The 18853-nt window shown below is 50.5% G+C and overlaps 1 protein-coding gene across 20 annotated transcripts in view; it reads left to right on the top strand.

Moving 5' to 3' along the window:
- Cdc14b (cell division cycle 14B) overlaps window positions 1-18853 on the top strand; it is a 109928-nt gene that overhangs the window by 70329 nt on the left and 20746 nt on the right. For 13 of the 20 annotated variants that reach the window (XR_013429895.1, XR_013429894.1, XR_013429893.1 and 10 more), the window contains 6 exons: window positions 1497-1584; window positions 1889-2119; window positions 7552-7690; window positions 7840-8005; window positions 8698-8795; window positions 18007-18123. Coding sequence is in view for 15 of the 20 variants with exons in the window: in XM_078030565.1 (XP_077886691.1) it covers window positions 1497-1584; window positions 1889-2119; window positions 7552-7690; window positions 7840-8005; window positions 8698-8795; window positions 18007-18123 (839 nt within the window). In the remaining 5 variants the exon portion in view is untranslated. Of the gene's footprint in view, window positions 1-1496; window positions 1585-1888; window positions 2120-7551; window positions 7691-7839; window positions 8006-8697; window positions 8796-13611; window positions 13756-18006; window positions 18124-18853 lie in introns of all 20 variants that reach the window. The other 7 variants (XM_078030562.1, XM_078030559.1, XM_021723440.3 and 4 more) reach the window with 3 other exon arrangements.

Below are 18853 nucleotides of genomic sequence, written 5' to 3'. Positions count from 1 at the left end.
CGGGGGTACTGGGGTCAGCCTTATCAGACAGTCCAAACAAAAATGAAGAAAGTTGGGGGGGTGTGTCAGGTAGGCAGAAACTCCACAGGAACCATCTACATTTTTAAAAATAGTATTTTTATTTCTAAAACATTTAAAAATGTTGAGCCTGGTGTATTGGCACACGCCTACAATTCCAGTGACTCGGGAGACTAAGGCAGGAGGACCACAAGTTTGAGGCCAGCCTCAGCAACTTAGTGAGACCCTGTCTCAAAACATAAGGGCTAGGGACATGGTTGAGAGCCACAGCTGAAGGGGCTCCAGCAAACTTCCAGCTGATTGGCTCACAGCAGCCCAGCAAAATGCCGCAGTCTGGCTGGGCACAATTCACCAGCCACTTATCAAGCAGAAAGGAACTTTATTTTTAGAACACACACTCCGCATCACACGAGCTTTTCAGGAAATCCCTCAGAGCCCAACTGCCACCACCAGCTTCTGGCAAGCCTCTCACCCACCCAACCCCAACTCCTCCCGCTCTTGAGGCTGATTGGCTGGGTTGCGTGGGCGGAGCCAAAAGAGTCCCCCATTGAGCAGCTCCGTGGTCTGAAAGGGCGGGGAAACAACCCAATGAGCATCACTGCAGGGGAGCCAATCAGCTGGCAGCTGGAAGTTTGCTGGGGCCATGGTGAGCCAATCAGCTGGAAGTTTGCTGGGGCCCCTTAGGCTGTGGCTCTCAACAGGACCTGGCTCAGTGGTAAGCATCCCTGGGTTCAATCCCTAGTACTGGGGCGGGGAGGGAATAAATAAGTAGTTTGGTTTTTAAGGCTCCTTTCTCTTTGTGGTAATGGGAAAGGTGCGTGCTGAGGCCTCCTTCAGGTGGAAGCACTTAGAGATTCTGGTTCATGTTTTTGGTACCGGGTGGAACCCAGGGGTGTCTAACCTCGACCCACACCCCAGCCCTTTTCATACCTTATATTTAGAGATGTGGCCTCACAGAGTTGCTTAGGGCCTCGCTAGGTTGCTGAGGCTGGCTTTGGACTCTGGCTCCTCCTGTCTCAGCCTCCCCAGCTGCTGGGGTTACTCCTACCATGGTTATTTTGAGCCTCAAACCCTCAGATAATGGAGAGGTGGTTTCTCTGGCAGCATTTCATGCGGTCATATGGAATCCTTAAGAATAAGAGGTTTGCAATTGATGCATTAGGTTAATAATGATAGTTCTTGCAGTGGTGTACCAAAGATGTAAAAAGCACATTTTAGGACTCACCGAGTTTAACTTATCTTTACGTCTCTATAACAATAACTCACCCGAGACTCTGTAGAGTGTATTGGAGTCATGCACTTCCTTTCTGTGCCTGTCCCTATAAAATTGAACATTTACAATAAAACATGTTTTCTCTATCTAGGTAAGCCAAACGCTGGAACACCAGCTGGTGTCCTCCCTGGATGTCGCCCTAGTGAGAAGGGAGGTGGGAGGAGAGAGAGCCCACAAGTGAACTGTGCTGCTCTTCCCTTTGCAGAGAGCAGAAAATGGAGATTTAAACTGGATAATACCAGACCGCTTCGTTGCCTTCTGTGGACCTCACGCAAGATCCAGACTTGAAAGTGGTATGCCGTCCTGTGGGGCCAGTGGATATAAATGTCCCTTCTTTGTTTTCCTTTGAAGAAGACCAGAGAGTTAAACTCAGCTTGACTGAGTTTTTATTATCCATACACACTTGGTCATTTGAATTCATCATTCCACCTGGATTTTAACTCGTTTTATTCTGTTTTTTACAGTTAGAATCCAATTGGTATTCACTCCCCAGTCCAGATACTGTTCCCAGTGTGCGTGTGTGAATGTTACAGGTGAAACTACTGTTCATGGTTTTCTTCCTGCCTTTCACAAGATCTGGTGCATTTCTTTATGTAGGTTATCACCAACATTCTCCTGAGACTTACATTCCATATTTTAAGACTCACAATGTCACTACCATTATTCGTCTGAATAAAAGGATGTATGATGCCAAGCGCTTCACGGATGCTGGGTTTGATCACCACGATCTTTTCTTTGCGGACGGCAGCACCCCGACCGATGCCATTGTCAAAGAGTTTCTGGATATTTGTGAGAATGCCGAGGGTGCCATTGCCGTGCACTGTAAAGGTGGGTTCCTGAGGGTGGTGAGGGTGGCGTGCACGTGAGCGCTCGGTTCCATGCCAGGACACATGGAGAGGCCTACATTTTTAAAGCAAGGCTTTCAAAACCCTGGATCTATGTGAAAAGTCTAGTAAAGTATTTTTATAAGTGAGTTTACAATGAAAGGCACTCATCTATTTGCCAGATACCCATTGTGTGCCTGTGGTATGGCCAGTTCTGGGAACGCCGGTGAGTACGGCAGATTCTCAGGAGAGGTGGTCTTCATGGAGACTACACAGGCCTCTGTGTTTTCCGCACTTACAACAGTGCCTGGTACATAATGTTTTCCAAATGAATGGCTGTGGGATAATGCATCATATAAATATGCTAGGAAGTACTGAAGTCTTCTCATTAGTTATTAATAAGACAAGGGATATATTATTGTTAAGAAAAATCCAACATTAGGGAAAAACCCAGCAAACTCTGAACTCCAGAGTTAACCACTGTATTTGTAGTTATAACTATAGTAATATCCAGATGTTCAATTTCCAGTGAAGAATTCTCATGCAGTCAAAGAAAGCAGAAAAGTGTAATCAATTCAAAAGGAAAAATGAGTGAACAGAAACTGTCCCCGAGAAAGACAAGCCGTGGGCTTGCTAGACAGATATTTTCAAACCACTTTTTTAGACGATGCCAAAGAGTAAAAAGAGAATGTGGAACGTGTCAAGAAAATGATGCATAAACAAAATGGACATATCAACTTAAAAAAATATGGAAAGCAGGAGGAAACCAGGAAGAAATTCTGGAAATGAAATGTATGAAAACGAAATGAAAATTTTATTGGAGGGATTCCAGAGAAGATTTGGGGAAGCAGGTAAAGAGTTAATGATTACAAAAACAGAAGTATGATGGACGGACTCATGAGGTCAAGGGTAGTGTGTTTTCTGTCGTGCGGAAGCTAAAGAGGAAAAGGAAAAGAACGGTGGGGGGTATCTCACCAGAATCGAAGGAGATCGGTAGAGGAAAGGGACCCAGGGGAGGGAAGGGACTGCGGAGGAGTGACTTGTTGTGTCTGTGTTGTGTGCGTGTGTGAACGTGGAGCAGCAAGTCCCAGCAGCACGTACAGCTGTGACACAGGAATTAAAAAATGTGGGAAGAAAATAGAACTGTGAAGAGACAATCAGTTCCGAGGAAGAGAAAGGAAACAGGGAAGAGCCCTGAGCAGAGTCTGCGGACCTTGGGACACAGTCCGGCCGCCCCGCTGTATGAAATGGACATCCAAGGAGCTCAGCCACTCGGAGAGGACAGACTCAGCTGCTCACATGAAGACACACTGTAATCAATTTGCCTAAAGCTGGAGACACAAAGTATCTTGAAAGCAGCCAGAGAGACAGCAGGTTATTCACCATCTCAACAGAAACCGTGGAAGCCAGAGGCAGGGGGTTGATAGATCCAGTCAGCCCAGGACCCTAGAGCTTCCCTGTAGTCTGCAAAAGTCCCTAAAAAATGAGGGAGACACTGAGACATCCCAGGTAATCAAATGCAGGGGGGAGTCGTTACTGCTAGACTTGTTTTACAAGAAGTGCCCGAGAGCATCCTTCAGAAAGCAGAAATGAAAGGACACTAGGCAATAACCTGAAGGCATGGGAAAAATAAATGTTTTTGGTTAAGGTAAATAACGAACAGTTATAAAGCCTGGTCTCACTGCAACTTATGATAACTTGTAAAATTGCTTTTACTGCATCTGGTTTTTTTTTGGGGGGGGGGTTGTACCTGGGGTTGATCCCAGAAGTGCTCTACCGTATCCCCAGCCCTTTTTATTTTTTTACGTTGATACAGGGTTTTGCTAGGTTGCACAGGCTGGCCTTGAACTAGGAATCCTCCTGACTTAGCCTCTTGAGTCACTGGGATTACAGGTGTGTGCCACCGTGCCCAGCTTATTACTATAATTATTGTAATATAAGCATTAGAGTTTGCAAAATAAGCAGTGGAAAAACAAAATAAAATGCAACCAAACACAGGAGTGGTTCTTTAAAACTTAGCTACATTGCTAAGCTGCTTGATGGACAGAGATCACGAACGTCAGGAATGGAAGGGGGACACTACTGCGGTTTCTATAGGAATAACAGGACAATAAGAGAGTCCCCTGAACAATTCTGGGACAAGCTGGGTAATCCAAATGTAATGGACCCATTCCTAGAAACAGAACCTACCAACCTTGAATCATAATGAGAAAGAAAATCTGAACAGGCCACTAGATCATGGGATGGAGTCAGCGAGCCAATTGGCCCACAGGGCAGCGCTTGCTAAGTCTTCGTGTGAGACCAGAGTCGCCTTAAGACCAGAGCAGACAAAGCCGACGTGAGAAAAGTTGACTAGACCAGTTGCCTTTGCAAACATTGATGGAGAAATTCAGAATGAAGTGCCAGCAAACGGAATCAGCAGTGTACTGAGGGGATCATCCACCATGAAGTGGTGTTTATCCCAGGGTTACAAAGGTGGGCCAGCGTACAAAGACCAGTACAATACTCCAAGTTAACACAAGGAAGGACAGGCCCACATGAATGTCCATCAGTGCAGAAAAGACATCTTGGGCTGGGCATGGGTGGTGCATGCCTGTCATTCCACAGCTCACGAGGCTGAGGTAGGAGGATCATGAGTTTAAATCCAGCCTCGGCAACTTAGCAAGCCTTAAGCAATTTAGTGAGACCTTGTCTCTAAATAAAAATACCAAAAGAGCTGGGGTTGGCTCAGTAGGTAAGTGCTCCCCAGTCCAATCCCTGGTATAATAAAAAAGAAAAAAGAAAAAAAACATTCTAAGGAAATATTGGTGTCTGAATTACCTGTTCGACTCAAGCAATTGTCTTAAAAATGGTCAGTAGGTTCAAGGAGAATATAGATAATTAAATGAAATCAGGAAAATGATACATGGAAAAAAAGATTGGTAAATTTTATGGTAAGTGTTTTAGCTGTACCTTAAAAAGCCACTCAAGCAGACACAATCCAACACTGGTCATTTCGTTTTTAAATTATACGGTGCAGTCGAGCTTATTCTCAGCCAGGGCACTCTTGCCTTCCCCAGGGAACATTTGGCAACGGTACAGAGACGTCTGTTCCTTAGTGTTCACAAGTTGGCAAGAGGTGCTTGTTCTGTCTCGCGGGTAGACATCAGGGAGTTGCTAGACTTCCCACAAGGCACAGGATCAGCCACCCTGCAGGGCCATTCCTGACGCCGTGGAGGGCCCTGGCTGAGGTCTAGTTAGAACCCGAAGAGGATTTGACGCAGGAGCGCTGGATGAAGACCCTAGGAGGCAGGAAGCGGAGATGCATTAGGAAGCATGTCTGTCTTGTGGGCTGCTGGGACAGAGCGCCACACCTGGGTGTCTCAAGTAACAGACCTTATTTTCCCCTCGCTTTGGAGGCCTGTGACCCCAGGCAGCCTGAGGTGGTGGTGCCCACAGGGTTGGGCTCTGGCACAGTTTCTGTCCTTGACTTGCTGAGTACTGTCTTCCCTGAGCTTTCTCAGGGCTTCTTGGGTCTCTTCTTACAAGGAAAGGCCCCTCCCTTCCAGCCTCGCTCAACCTTATTTCTCTCCAAATACGATCACTTGAGCAGTTAAGGCCACGTACACTGAGGTAGTGGTGAGTTCAGGTCCGTGATTCTGCTTTCTGGCCCCTCAAAATCCATGTCTTTGTGGCCTTCACTCACTGAGTCGCAGCAGCCCCTGTCTTCGTCCATTTGAACACCTACTCCAAGTCCACAATGTATCTGGGGCTGGGAGGTAGCTTGGTCGTAGAGCGACTGCTTAGCCCATCCTCTAAATCAGGTTCGAGAGACCCTGGAGGTGAGGTCCTCCCTGCGGCAGGTCTCCTGCAGCTGTGAGCCTGTGAAATCAAGCAAGCCGTGTGCTTCCACGACGCGGTGGCCGAGGAAGTCTAGGGTGGACACTCCTCTTGCAGAAGGGAGAGGTCAGGAGAGGCCCCCAAGCAAGTCCAGAACTAGCAAAGCAAACACCATTGGATTTTTTTAATTTATATTTTTTAGATGTTGATGAACCTTTATTTCATTCATTTATTTACATGCGGTGCTGAGAATCGAACCCAGTTCCTCACACATGCTAGGCAGGTGCGCCACCATTCAGCCCCAGCCCCAGCCCCACCATGCTCTCTCTAGAACTTATTGGGGTGGTTTTTCTCTTTCTTTCCTCTCCCGTCAGTATGGCTAGCCTGAGAATTTCTGAACCTCTAGTGTCTGGTTCCTTGTTGCTTACCAAGTCCTCTTCACCCATATTTTTGCACTCAACTAGCCATCAAGGAGAAGCCAAGCTGAACCTTTTCACTTCTTTCACCAATTTCTACTAAATCTCCAGGGTTCTCATTCACAAACACTGCCTTCCGCAAAACACGGAGTGTGTGCTGCTGATTTGCCACTTAATCACGACTTCCCTCCAGTTTGCAGTAGTGCATCCCGCATTCCACCTGAGGTGGCCCGGCATCACCCTCAGCATCCGTATTCCTAGCAACAGTCCTTTCAGGGCTACCTGGGCTGCTTTTGTTTCCTCCTCCTCTGAGCAGTATTGGCAAATGAGCTAAAGGCCTTGCCCGTGCTAGGGAAGCATCTTCCGCACAGCCACACCCCAGTCCACAGCTTTTTCTAACATGCCTCAAAACTCTTCAGGCCCCTGTAAATCTGACCTTAAAGCCACTTCTGCATGCTGGTGTATTTGTTACAGCAGCATACCTTTTCTGATCCACGTAAGAATTAGGATCTTCTAGGGAACAGAAGCAATAGGGGTGTGTGTATGTGTGTGAGAAGGAATTGGCTCATGTGAACATGGAGTCTCGTGAATCCCAAATCTGCAGTGTGGACTGGCAGCCACTGTGATTAGGCCCTTGGGTGAAGTGCAGATGCAGCTGGCAGGAGACTTCTCTGGGACACGGGTCTTTCTGTTCCATTCATTTCTTCAGCTGATTGGATGAAGCCCACCCACATTATGCGTGTGCTCCCTGAAAATTCTGCATTTAGATGTTAAATTCACCCAAGCACTCCTTCCCAGCAGACACGGCACATGACATTAGCCATCTCAGGGTGCAATGTCTATCGTCTGGACACAAGGAAAAGAGGGCAGTTGCAGTAGGGCTGGGGCTGTAGCCCATCGGCAGAGTGCTTGCAGGTCCTAATTGGATGCGATTGTAAGGGCAAGACTTGGGTAAGATTCAGGGCCCTGCTTGAGAATCCAGCGACTCTCAGTCTGAGCTACACCTCAAGTTATGGGGGGGATTTTAGAAACTCTGTCCAGCATCAGTCTTTAAAGCCTCCTGAGGTTCCAGTGTATAACCAGCCCTGAGACCCAGTGTTGAGATAAGCAGGATCATGGGAAGTCTTAAAATTATTTTTCACCTGCCCAGAAAATTTTAGAGTTTGCAAGACGAGGTTTCATCCGCTGGTTTGTTTCCTAGCCGGCCTGGGTCGCACAGGCACTCTGATAGCCTGCTACATCATGAAGCACTACAGGATGACAGCCGCCGAGACCATCGCCTGGGTCCGCATCTGTAGACCCGGCTCTGTGATTGGGCCCCAGCAGCAGTTCTTGGTCATGTAAGTAGACGGGAAGCTCTTGTCATTGCTCGGGGACACACATGTCTGGAGACTGGGGAGTGAGTTTCTAGTAGGGGCAGTCTGGTCGGAAAGTGTCACTCATGGATCCTTCTGGAAAGCTGTGTTTTGTTGTTGCTTGCATGCTCTAGGAAACAAGCCAGCCTCTGGATAGAAGGGGACTACTTTCGGCAAAAGTTAAGGGGGCAGGAGAACGGAGCACATCGGACAGCGGCTGCCTTCTCCAGACTCCTCTCGGGTGTTGATGACATTTCAATAAATGGTGTGGAGAATCGGGACAAGCAGGAACCTGAACCGGTAACTGAGCGGTCCCCAGCACTGTCCTCAGCACCATCCTCAGTGTGCTATTGTTGGCGCTTTATGTGCTGTTGCGCACCTTGTAGGGCGATGGAGACAACTAGTTAGAAATCAGAAAGCACATATTCTCAGTCGAGGGGCCATGGTCACGTAGTTCTTCATACGTATAACCCTCCCTAGGAACATTGTCCACACAAGAGCTAAAACAAATTTGTGTGTTGTCCCCAGAATTAAAAATTGGTTTTAGCTCTCTAGATGATCTGGTGGTTCCCTGCCCTGGCCCACCCGCTCCCTCCTCTCCCGACTGCTGATTCGGGAACTGGGAGAGGACTCGTAGAGGGCTGTGGTACCACCTGTCGTAAGTGGCATGGTGACATTCTATAAAGAATGATTCCCAAACTGAAAACCCATGTGCCACTCCACTGTCTGTAAGCTCTGTCACCAGAGGGCCATCGGGGTTGATGCCTGTGAACTTGATATGTGGCTCGTTTGATTTTGGAAAGAGAAAAATGTTTTAAAGTTGAGCAGAAACTCACGTGTGTGTGTGTGTGTGTGTGTGTGTGTGTGTGTGTGTGTGAGAGAGAGAGAGAGAGAGAGAGAGAGAGAGAGAGAGAGAGAGAGAGGCTGCTATGCTTTTCTGCGTTAATAAATGCGACCTGCATCGTTAGCTTGGTGTCTTTGTACTTACACAGTACAGCGATGACGAGGAAATCAGTGGAGTGACACAAGGTGACAGACTCCGGGCCCTGAAAAGCAGAAGACAATCAAAAACTAACACTATCCCGCTCACGTGAGTCTGGTTTCCTTTGCTGTGGTTGGTTCTGCTTAGTGTGGGTGGGTGGTCGCGCAGAGTCCCCTGCACTCTCCTCCAGCCGCCAGCCCCTGGCTGCCCTCTGCGGTGGGTGCTGACGGTGGTCCACATCCAGGGCTGCTCGCCTGGGAAGCCCTGGGCCGCCCGCCTGCCCACGTCTTGGTCATAACCCTGGGAGCTGTGCTTGGCCAGGCCAGCCTGTGCTTGGTGGACCACAGTGCTGCCCTCGGGGGACGCCAGCAGAGTTGTGATGACGACTCTTGATGTCCACTACCCACCACAGGTTCCCTGTTGTGCTCCAGTGGAACCGTAGAGTCATCGTGTGGTGTGGGGACCGCAGTGAACTGGTCTAGATGATACCTGGGTAGATTTCCTGTTGGGGAGTTATTTTCAGATTGCTGCAGAGACAGCACGTGAGACTAGGAAGTGCCACCGTGGAGGGTGTGTCCCCGTGTGGCTTCTCTGCACGTCGCTGGCTTGGAGTCAAGCTCACGGCCATCCTGGGCTGTTGGATGGTGTGGAGGGTCATCGTACTTTTCCTAGGTTTTCTCCGCGAGTGTCCCCCGGACTTGGGTCCCTTCCTCCTAGTGACCTCCCTTCACTGTGGGCCAACAGGTTTCTGGCCTTCGTCATGAGGAGCAAGTCATTTATTTAGGAAACATCCTGTAACGTGGTGAGGAGCTGACAGCTTAACAAATCATTGACGTGAGCCGGGACAGGCTTTCTTTTTAATTAAAAGTGGTCCAGTGGTGCCACCCCTAGATTCAGGTGCCGAGGTCACATTACACACCAGGCTCCCCAGGAAGATCTTACACACCCCAAGCGGAGAATCAGGTCTTCCATCCAGAGTGCCTTGTGAGTGGTGCTGACGTCAGGTAGGCCCTGCACAGCGTGCCTTTCGTGAGGTGCGTGTCCTGTGAGTAGATAAAGTGGAGTGCACTGTGGGATACACTTCAGATTCAAGGCCTTTGATTTGATCTTATTAATTTTTTCTTTATTTTTTTGGAACGGGGTTTTGCTGTGTGGCGAGGTGGGCCGTGAACTCCTGGACTCCAGCCGCCCTCCTCCATGCCTCCACATGCCCAACTCATTGAACTTTGTTGGGCGGGAGGGGTACCAGGGATTGAACTCAGGGGCACTCAACCACTGAGCCACGTCCCCAGCCTTTTTTCTATTTTATTTAGAGACAGAGTCTCACTGAGTTGCTTAGCGCCTTGCCTTTGCTGAGGCTGGCTTTGAACTCATGATCCTCCTGCCTCAACCTCCCAAGCCGCTGGGATTCATAAACTTTTTTTATCTGAGGCCTTAGTACTTGTTTTTGTTTAGAAAATCATCGTCCTGGAATTAGACGTGATGGGGAAGGGTAGGGAGGAGGCCCGAGCAGCCTCTGAGACTCTTCAGTGCCCTTGAGTTCCTGGGGAGCTCCTCATAATGCGACTGTACTGGGGGGGGCGGGGCTGTATGTAGCTTTAGAGAATCTGCCCCCCCAGCAGGCTCCCCTGTTGCAGATGCGCTTAGGCTGCTGACCATCCTGTGAATTGCAGGCTCTAGAAAACTGACGCTTTTGGCTGTGTCCAAAGTTTCTGTTTTGTTCTTTGAGGATCTGCAGCATGGCAGGTGAGGTGGCACATGCCTGTAATCTCAGTGGCGAGGCTTGACTCTGGAGGCTGAGGCAGTAGGATCACAGGCTCAGCAACGTAGTGAGGCCCGAAGCAACTTGTGGCTCAGTGGTTAAGCACCCCTGGGTTTAATCCTTGGTAACAAAACAAAAAAGAATCTGCACTAGCCCTTTATTTCTTAATAGGTCACTGCCCTCAGGGTTAGGATTGGACTAGATTCTTCTTCTTTTTCTTTGTTAACATGGTTTAATTTTTATTGATTAGTTTGTTTGGTTACCAGGGATTGAACTCAGGGGCAGTGGACCACTGAGCCACCTCCCCAGCCCTATTTTGTATTTTACTTAGAGTCAGGGTCTCCCTGAGTTGCTTAGGGCCTAGTTTTTGCTGAGGCTGGCTTTGAACTCATGATCCTCCTGTCTTAGCCTCCCGAGCCGCTGGGATTACAAGTGTACACCACTGCACCCGGCTTAGATGCTTCTTGGTAAAGTTTCCACTAAGTAGGGCCCTGTAGGAGATGTCCTTTAGTCGCCCTCTGCACGGCCTTCAGGGGTATGTTTTCTAGAGTTCCAATCACTTGGTGCTCAGTTCTGGGAAAGTTGAGATTATAAAATTTGTAAATGGTAAGTTTTTTTTTCCCCCTTCAGTACTGAGCCACGTCCCCAGCCCTTTTTATTCTTTAATTTTGAGACAGGGCCTGCTAAGTTGCAGAGGCTGGTTGTGGACTTGAGGTCCTCCTGCCTCAGCCTCCTGAGCTGCTGGGATTGCAGGCGTGGGCCACTGTGCCCAACTGAAACTGGTGTTCAGATTTTAACTAGCCGGGGAACCTGCAGGTGACCCTGGATGTCTTTCTTTTCACCCGACCTTCGAGGAACGGGATGGAAAGTCAGCTGGAATGTTTTGGCGAATGATCGTATGGTTACCTGGACTCCCTGCTTGCTGGCTGCAGATATCCAGAGTGAAGGTGGTAGGAAAATGGGTTCTATTCAAAGCCCACTTGAAGGAAGAAACTTCCTGCATCTCTGGAGGCTCTGGGAATCTCTCACGGGAGAGGCTGCAGGGTCGGGCCAGGGCAGCAGAGCCACGTTAGCCACTGAGAGCAGGCCTGGATGGCGGTCCGCCTTCTCCGCAGCGTCAGGGTGTGGCTCGGCTGGCCTTCCTGGTGCAATGGTAAGAGCAAACCCACCCAAGCAGAGGTGGTGCTGCTGGGGGGTCTGCCTTGTAACTGGGAGCTGCAGACCAGACCAGACCCACTCCCCCCCTCCTGGCTTAGGAGTTCACAAATTTGTAGTCCACGCTTTAGAAAAATTTGAGCATTTTGTTTTTTTCCCTTTAATCTCTTAATTAGTCCCTGGGGGCTTTTAAGTGACACAGTGAATCACCTTCCTGGCCCTTTACTGCCTTTTGGTTTGCCCTCCTCCACTTCTCAGACCCTTTTGCATTTCTCATCAACATCTTTTGCTCTGTTTGTGGCCCTTCTGGCCCTGGGAGAGGTTAGCTTTCTTACCTTTTTTCCCTCCCAGGTCTTTGTTGGTATTTTAGAAATGCCCCACCCCACCCCAGTGTTGAGCCATAGCCTGGGTAGAGAAATGCTATCCCCCAGTTTGGGCTTGACTCAACTGTTCGTGCCGGGGAGTCACTTTGCCTGGGTACTGGTCCTTAGTCATGTGGACATACCTGCAGGAAGGAACGCTTGGTGAGAAACAGACGAGTCCTGGGGACTCTAGGAGAAAGCACGTCAAATACTATTCCTTTAGAGAGGCCCATATCTGGGGAGCAGTGAGGTTACTAGAAATGGTAAACGGGCCCCTGCCTCAGAACCTGTCCCAGACATGACTTGGGTGGAGATAGAAACCACGCAGCAAGACATTGACCTGCTGGGCAATAGGTTCTCTGTGGTGATTGAGGGGGTGGCTTTTAAAACTCAGCCAGGCTGCTTGGCTTTCCTATGCGCGGGGTTCGCCAGGGTTTCAGGGTAACAGCTGCAGGTGCAGGTGGGGATGGGTGGGGTCTCCAGGGTTCCCAGGTGCTCTGTCTGTATGCTAATGTGGTCTTATGTCATTTTAACCCTTGATTATTAGATTCACTGTTTTGCAGGAAGCACCAACAAAATGACGTAAGTATGACTTGGGACAAGTTAGGTTTTATTTTAGGTTCTCCGTTTGCTATGGTCCCCTTCCTTGGCACAGAGCTTTTAATGACCACGATGACAAGGTCAAGAGAAGAGGTGGCCATGAGGCGAGCCAGGCACTTCTGACTCACTCAGCCCAGTTCTCTGCACACAGCACATGCTCCATAGAACCCTTTGTGTCTGGTCACATGTGTGTCCAGGGGACCCTGTGGAAGTGGTAGCTCCCTGTTGGAGGGAGCTACTGTCCTTCCAGGTGTGGGGAGGTTCCCAGGACCTGTGGACGGGAAGCAGCCAGCGCAAGCCGACCTGGCCTGCGTGGGGAGACAGACCAGAGCATGCAGTGTGCTGTCCGCTGCCCTGGGTGGGGTGTGGCTCAGGGCCAGCTGCCCCTGTAGAGTTTGCCCCAACTCCTGGATGAGTGGGCGTCAGAGCTGTGTCCATCGGCAGCTGTGCCTCCTGTGAGCTGGTCAGGTAGTCTAGGCCCAGCTCCCACCGCTGTGGTCCGCTTTATTGTGCGTTTAACTGTGAGCGGTCTAGGTCGTGAGTTACGTCAGTGTGGGCGGTCACTTAACTAGAGACTGAGTCTGGCCCTTTGTTCTGTGAGAGGTAGAAAGTGTGGTGGTGCCTTTTCAAAGCGCAGCATTTAGCCAGTTGCAGTAGCCTGTCCCTTTTGCTTACCCTGATTCTAAAATGAGCGTAGATTTGCCCGAGCCTCTGATCAGGGCCGAGGGCAGCTCTACATCAGGTGGACAGCGGACAGGGCGCCCGCCGGTTGGGGAGCATGCCCTGCCCGCAGAGTCGGGTTCCCTGCAGCCCCTCCCTTTCTCCAACAGTTTCCAGGTGTCGAATCTGTTTTGCTGAAGACGATGTCTCTTCCTCCATGCAGAAGGTTAAGATCCGTTTGGCCCTTTTCGTCCCGTTTGCTGCTCCTGCCCCGTCAGGGTGTCTGCGGTTCCCATAAGGCTCGATGGATTAATTTGTTTGTTTCCTACGTGACGACTGTGGCGTCCCCCAGTGAACACCTGTCTTTCCCTTCGCCCCTTTCCAGATGCCCCCTAGCTGTGCTGACCTCGGCCCTGTGTGGTGTGGCCGTCTGGTGGATTGTGTGTGACTACATTCTTCCCGTCCTCCTCTTCTGTCTCGAGGGTCTCAGAGCACAGTAGCCAGCGGGACCCTTTGACAGGTGGCTGCTGTAAGTCCCGCTCCTTCTCTCTGGCTCTCTGCTGGCCTGCGGCGTGGTTCTGCCATGCATGCCGTCCTCCATGCCGGCTCTGCTGCTTGCTGGGTCTGCCCCATCCACAGGTTCTTCCCAGTGCCGGGGCTGCTGGCAAGGAGGGAGGGCTTCGCTGCTCCTTTCACGCAGGATCTGAAACCTAACACGGCCTGTTTCTAAGTTGCACTGAACTCTCCCCTGGTGTTCTGAAGTGGCCACTTGTTAACGCAGGCATTTTCACCTGTTCCTGCTTCCTGTCAGGAGCGTCTCGCTGGGGCCAGCGGGGGTTCCAGTCGGTCGCCTCTGCTGCCCCCCTCTCGTTCTCTGTACCTTGAGCATGTCCTCACTGACGTGGCAAAAAAAGAATCCTCTCCCTCTGGTCTGCTTCCAGCAGCAGGGTGATTTTGTGGGCTTGTGGCGCCTGTGACCGGCCCCTGCCATCACACAGTGGCTCTCCAGAGTCTTCCGTCTCCTTCCTCCTCCTCTGTAGGGAGCGCAGTGGGCAGAGCTGTTGACCTTGACTTAAAGGACATAGAAGGCAAGAGGCTGGGTGCTTGTGTCTGCATCCCCTCCGGCGTCTCTGGGCTCCGCTCTTCTCCTTTCCCAAAAATAACCAGAATGTCTTCATTCTCCTGAGACCCCTCATCCTTGAAATGAGTGGAGACACTTGCTCTGTGCAGGAGAATGTGGTGAGAAGTGTCGGTGGGACGCCACTGAATCAAGACCGGTGACCCTGAGGCTGGTCACCCTACATTCTTTATTTTCTAAAATTTTTTCGTTCACTCATATTTCAGAAATGCTTTCTGGTCCCATCTTGGAGTTGGAAATTACAGAGAGTTCCTTCTAGGATCTCTTCCAAAGTCAAATTCCACGGCCGCCAACTGGGTGCCTTGTGGTTTCAGTGAGTGTTTTCACATGGACAAGAGAGACTGAAAAATGAAGCAGATTATGCTCTTTGCATCCTGAGAAGGAAACCCCTCTGCCTGTCCTTTCTCAGGGCACTTTCTTGAGTGTCCTTAGCTCCTGGCGTCTCTTCACCCTGGCGGTCTCTGACGTCCGTGGTCTTCTGGGTGCGGCTCCTTCCCTCCTTCAGTGAGCTCTGAGGTCCACGTGCGCAGGAGCCTGGGCGCTTCCTTGACCTCAGACTGTCCAGGTGGCCACGGAGCTCCAGTCGGGGAGTTGGTGCTTGGGCACCTCACTCCCAGGGTCCCTTGCTGCCGGCTTTTCCCAGCTGGCTCGGAGACACCTGACCCCGGGGTCGGCGTTGCGCCCCACACCCGAGCTCAGTGTCCAGGTTGGCCTTTTAACTGGGAGTGCCCGGAAGCCAGGAGCTGTCCGTAGTGCCAGTGACTGAACAGGTCCTACCCCCGTGGTCACTGCCTCCCCTTGCTTGTTTCAGAGGGTCTTTGCTCTGGAAGGCGACCACTCCAGGTCATCATCTGTGGGCAGGTGAAGGAGCCTGGCCTGGTGGGTTGGCCGTGCTGAGAAGCACTGTCCGGAGCAGCACATCCCGTTCCTGTGGCAGCCTCGGGTCCTGGGAAAGGTGTCTTAGGGTCCTCGTTCCAGACCCCACCTCAGGGCTGCCCAGGGACAGGTGCGTGGCGCCCTCAATGGGCTTCCATGGCCCTGGAGGCCCAGGCCCTCGCTGGCCTGACAGGCAAGACGCGTGGCTTTTCAGCATTTTGCTTTGCTCTGTGCCTTGTGGTGCGGGTGTCCCTGTGCCCACATCCGAGGGTCCTGCGGGCCCAGAAATGCTGCCATGTGAAGAGTGGACGTGGCCTGAGGCAGAGGGGAGTGGGGCTGGGGAACCCCTCAGGGAGGATGGGAGGGAGGAAGATCTGTGCTGAATGTGGCTCCAGAGCCTTCAGCTGGCCTGGGTCTCACCTCTGGGCACCTCTGGAAGACTTCAGCGCGCGGTGGGGCTTTCCCACTTTGGTGCCTGCCTGCAGGTGTGCCGAGCACGCAGTAGGAGCACAGATGGTGGGTCTGCCCGGTGCAGCAACTGCACCCCGAGTGTCTGCCCTGCTCTTCTTAGTTTCAGTATTTCACAGAAATCGTTATCTACTGGTGTGATATTTCATATCAACTTATGCACATTTTACAGGGAAATAAGTACTTTTTAAAGGCATTTTCTAATCCTAAGAAATACTTCCCAGCGGAGCCCGAGCTTTGTTTTCAGTAGTATTTTAACCTTTCAGTAAAGACGAAGGAGTCAGAGCTCAGGCTTCCTCAGCAGGCAATGTACAGGCTCTTGGGTGGTTTTTTCGTATTAATGATTTTACGGTATGGAAATGTCTAGGCCTTTGATTATTAGAATCCCTGAGATTTGGGAACAATGAGGTGTGGTGTTTCAGAGAAGCCAGCAGGACCCCCATTCTCTCCACCTGACAAGTGGCTTGGGGGACTGGTGAGAGCGGCCACCCCGCTGGACCTGGACCTCAGAAGGAGTTAGGAGGTGACAGTTGAGTTTCATTTTTCCTTTTTCAGTTTTGGCCTCAAACTTGCAATCCTCCTGCCTCAGCTGCCCAAGTAGCTGGGATCGCAGGTGTGCAGAACTGCATCTGGCTTGTGCTGTTTTTCTTTATGCAGAATCCCGAGTCAGATCCTTCACAGAGACGGGTAAGAGTCTCTTCCTCACCTTATGTCACCAGAGAGAAGTTAGCAGTCGGCCAGGAGGAGTAGCGTTCGTAGCCCAGTGTGTGGTAACAGTGGTTGGTAATTATTTCAGAATAGCTTGGAGCAAGGGTTTTGACATGTGTGCGAGGCAAGGGTGAGGCCATGGCCCTGATCCGATGGCTACGTGTCACAAATGTGTGTCGAAGTGTCACAGTGTACCCCATAAATGTCATGAGCTTGTCCCGTTCCTCGGGAGCGGAGCTCAGAATCCAGGCAGTCCGTGCCTCAAGAACTTGACCACATGAGATCCTGCGTGCGGCGTTTCTGTCTTGTTAGATCACTCTGTATTCCCAGTGACGAGACCTTAGGAGAAGCTGGACCAAGCGTTGGCTGATTCATCCAGGGTTTGATTTTTCTGTGAGGTGGAGGGCTTGCTTCAGGGGACTGAGACATCTTACAGGGACGAGGGCAGCCGCTGCCACAGGAGGACCGCCTCCTCTTCCCTGGGGGCTTGAGGCCCCTGGCAGAGACCAGTCCCAGTCTGTGCCGTGTTCAGGAAGACCTGCTGTTTGAGCCATGAGGTGTTCCCATGTTACCGAACGTCGCTTGTGCTTTAGTTTGGCTGATCCTGCCACAGTCAGGCCCTGGCTTTGGGCGTTAGCTAATCGAGGTGGTGGCAGAGGCCCAGGAGGCTCCGGTGGGTCCTAGTGGCTGTTTCACTTTGCAAGCTGGGTCCTGACCAGTTCTCACCCTGAGGCTCAAACGTGAGAGGAGAAAGCTTTTCCAAGTCAGTGTTTTCTCTTTCAGATGAGTAAACGTTGATAGGCATCAGTGAGTGGGTGCTGTTTAGTTCTCCAGTGGTGAGCTCAGAAGTGAGGACGTGCCTGTGCAGTCTTGGGTATCTTCACAGTGACAGTTCAGGCAGATGAAAACAAACCCTGTGAGCAGGGCTCTGGGCCGTCACCTCGGCTCTTCTTTCCGATTCTTGCCTTTGCCTCCTGGGCAGTCTGCTATGGCAGGAAGGTTTTGTCTTTTAGAGTTAAGGCAAGTTTCACGACATTTAAATGATTTCACTGTCATTTTAATGGTACATAGAAATTTAGTAAGCAGTTACAATCCAGACAAAACTCAAATTTTGCTTGAAAGTATCTTAAAACTTTGAAATGTTACAGGAAATTATTGATTTGTGTTCATCACATACTTTGAGCTGTTATCAGCAGAGTATTGTGTAGCTATTCCTAAATCATATTCAAATATTTCAGAATTTGGGGTTTATGACTTGTTTCCATGACTAGAAATCTGAGTCTGTCTTCACAGATTCGTTTGATGGGTTCTTTCGTGTGGGAATCGGTTATCATGCCTGGCATTTGTTCTCCAAAAGCAGAGCACCCTGGTTATCTTTGTTTAACCTTCAAAGGGAAAGGAGATGCTTCATCTCAAAAAGGCTTGGTGTTAGAATGTGTTTTGGGGTATTTTTTTGGCAAGTGTATTGATAGACAATCTCATCATTCTCTAGAAAATAATTTGCACTAAAGACGCGAATGCCTTCCTCTGTCAAAGTGTCTGAAAGTCGTTGCGGTGAATATAATCTCATTTTTTTCCAACTGTTTTCAGAGTAATTCTCCAGTCCAGTGTTCAGAGCTGTAGAACACCTGAACCTGACATTTCTGGCAGTGCAGGCATTACTAAAAGAACCACCCGATCTGCTGCGAGGAAAGGCAGTTTTAAAAGGTGAGAAAAGAATCTTGTTCTTGGGAACCGCTCCCAGCACGGGTTTCCAGATTGCTCTTTTAGGCCCTAGCTCTCAAGATGGCAGAAGACGGCAGAGGGCAGGATCCCTGCAGTGGGAGAGGACTCACCCGGGGCGTGTGAGGTTCTGGGCGGTTGAATGCAGGCTTTTGTTTCCTTTTGTGGCTCAGGAAATTCTTACCCCCGGAATGTGGGCTGTGGAGAGTTGAGAATGTGGTTGTTCTGAAGAGTTTTAAATGGAGTTTCCATTCTGCTAGACCACTGACCATCTTTCTGTCTGCTAGCTCCACTGTTGGAGCACTGGCTGCAGTTCAGCTGGTGGCCAGTGTCTGCCCGTACAGAGGCCCTTCCTGACCCGAGGCCCGCCGGTCCTCGTGGCCACGCCCACATCCAGTGCTGCTCCTTCGTCCTCCATTTGTGATCCAGTTTTCATCACCTCTTCCTTTAAATATAAGCCCTGACTGGGACGTGGACCTGTCCTAGGACCACACTAGCCACTTGCCACTGTCCCTGTTTACTTATCATGGACCAAAGACGGACGTTGAATTCTGAAAGGATTCTGAAAACACGTTCTCTTTGAGGGACGCGTTAGTAATGTGGTCACAGCTGTCGCGGGCATGCGAGGTGGGGCCCCTTTGCCACTGCCCGGCTCTGGTTTTGTGCTGTGGTCACACAGGTCTCTTACCGGAGACCATTGGCGGCCTGTGGAGAA

The sequence above is a fragment of the Ictidomys tridecemlineatus genome, chromosome 13, assembly GCF_052094955.1.
Source record: "Ictidomys tridecemlineatus isolate mIctTri1 chromosome 13, mIctTri1.hap1, whole genome shotgun sequence".
Lineage (NCBI taxonomy): Eukaryota > Metazoa > Chordata > Mammalia > Rodentia > Sciuridae > Ictidomys > Ictidomys tridecemlineatus.
The sequence above is the reverse complement of the archived record's forward strand: the minus strand, read 5'-3'. Positions and strand labels throughout refer to the sequence as shown.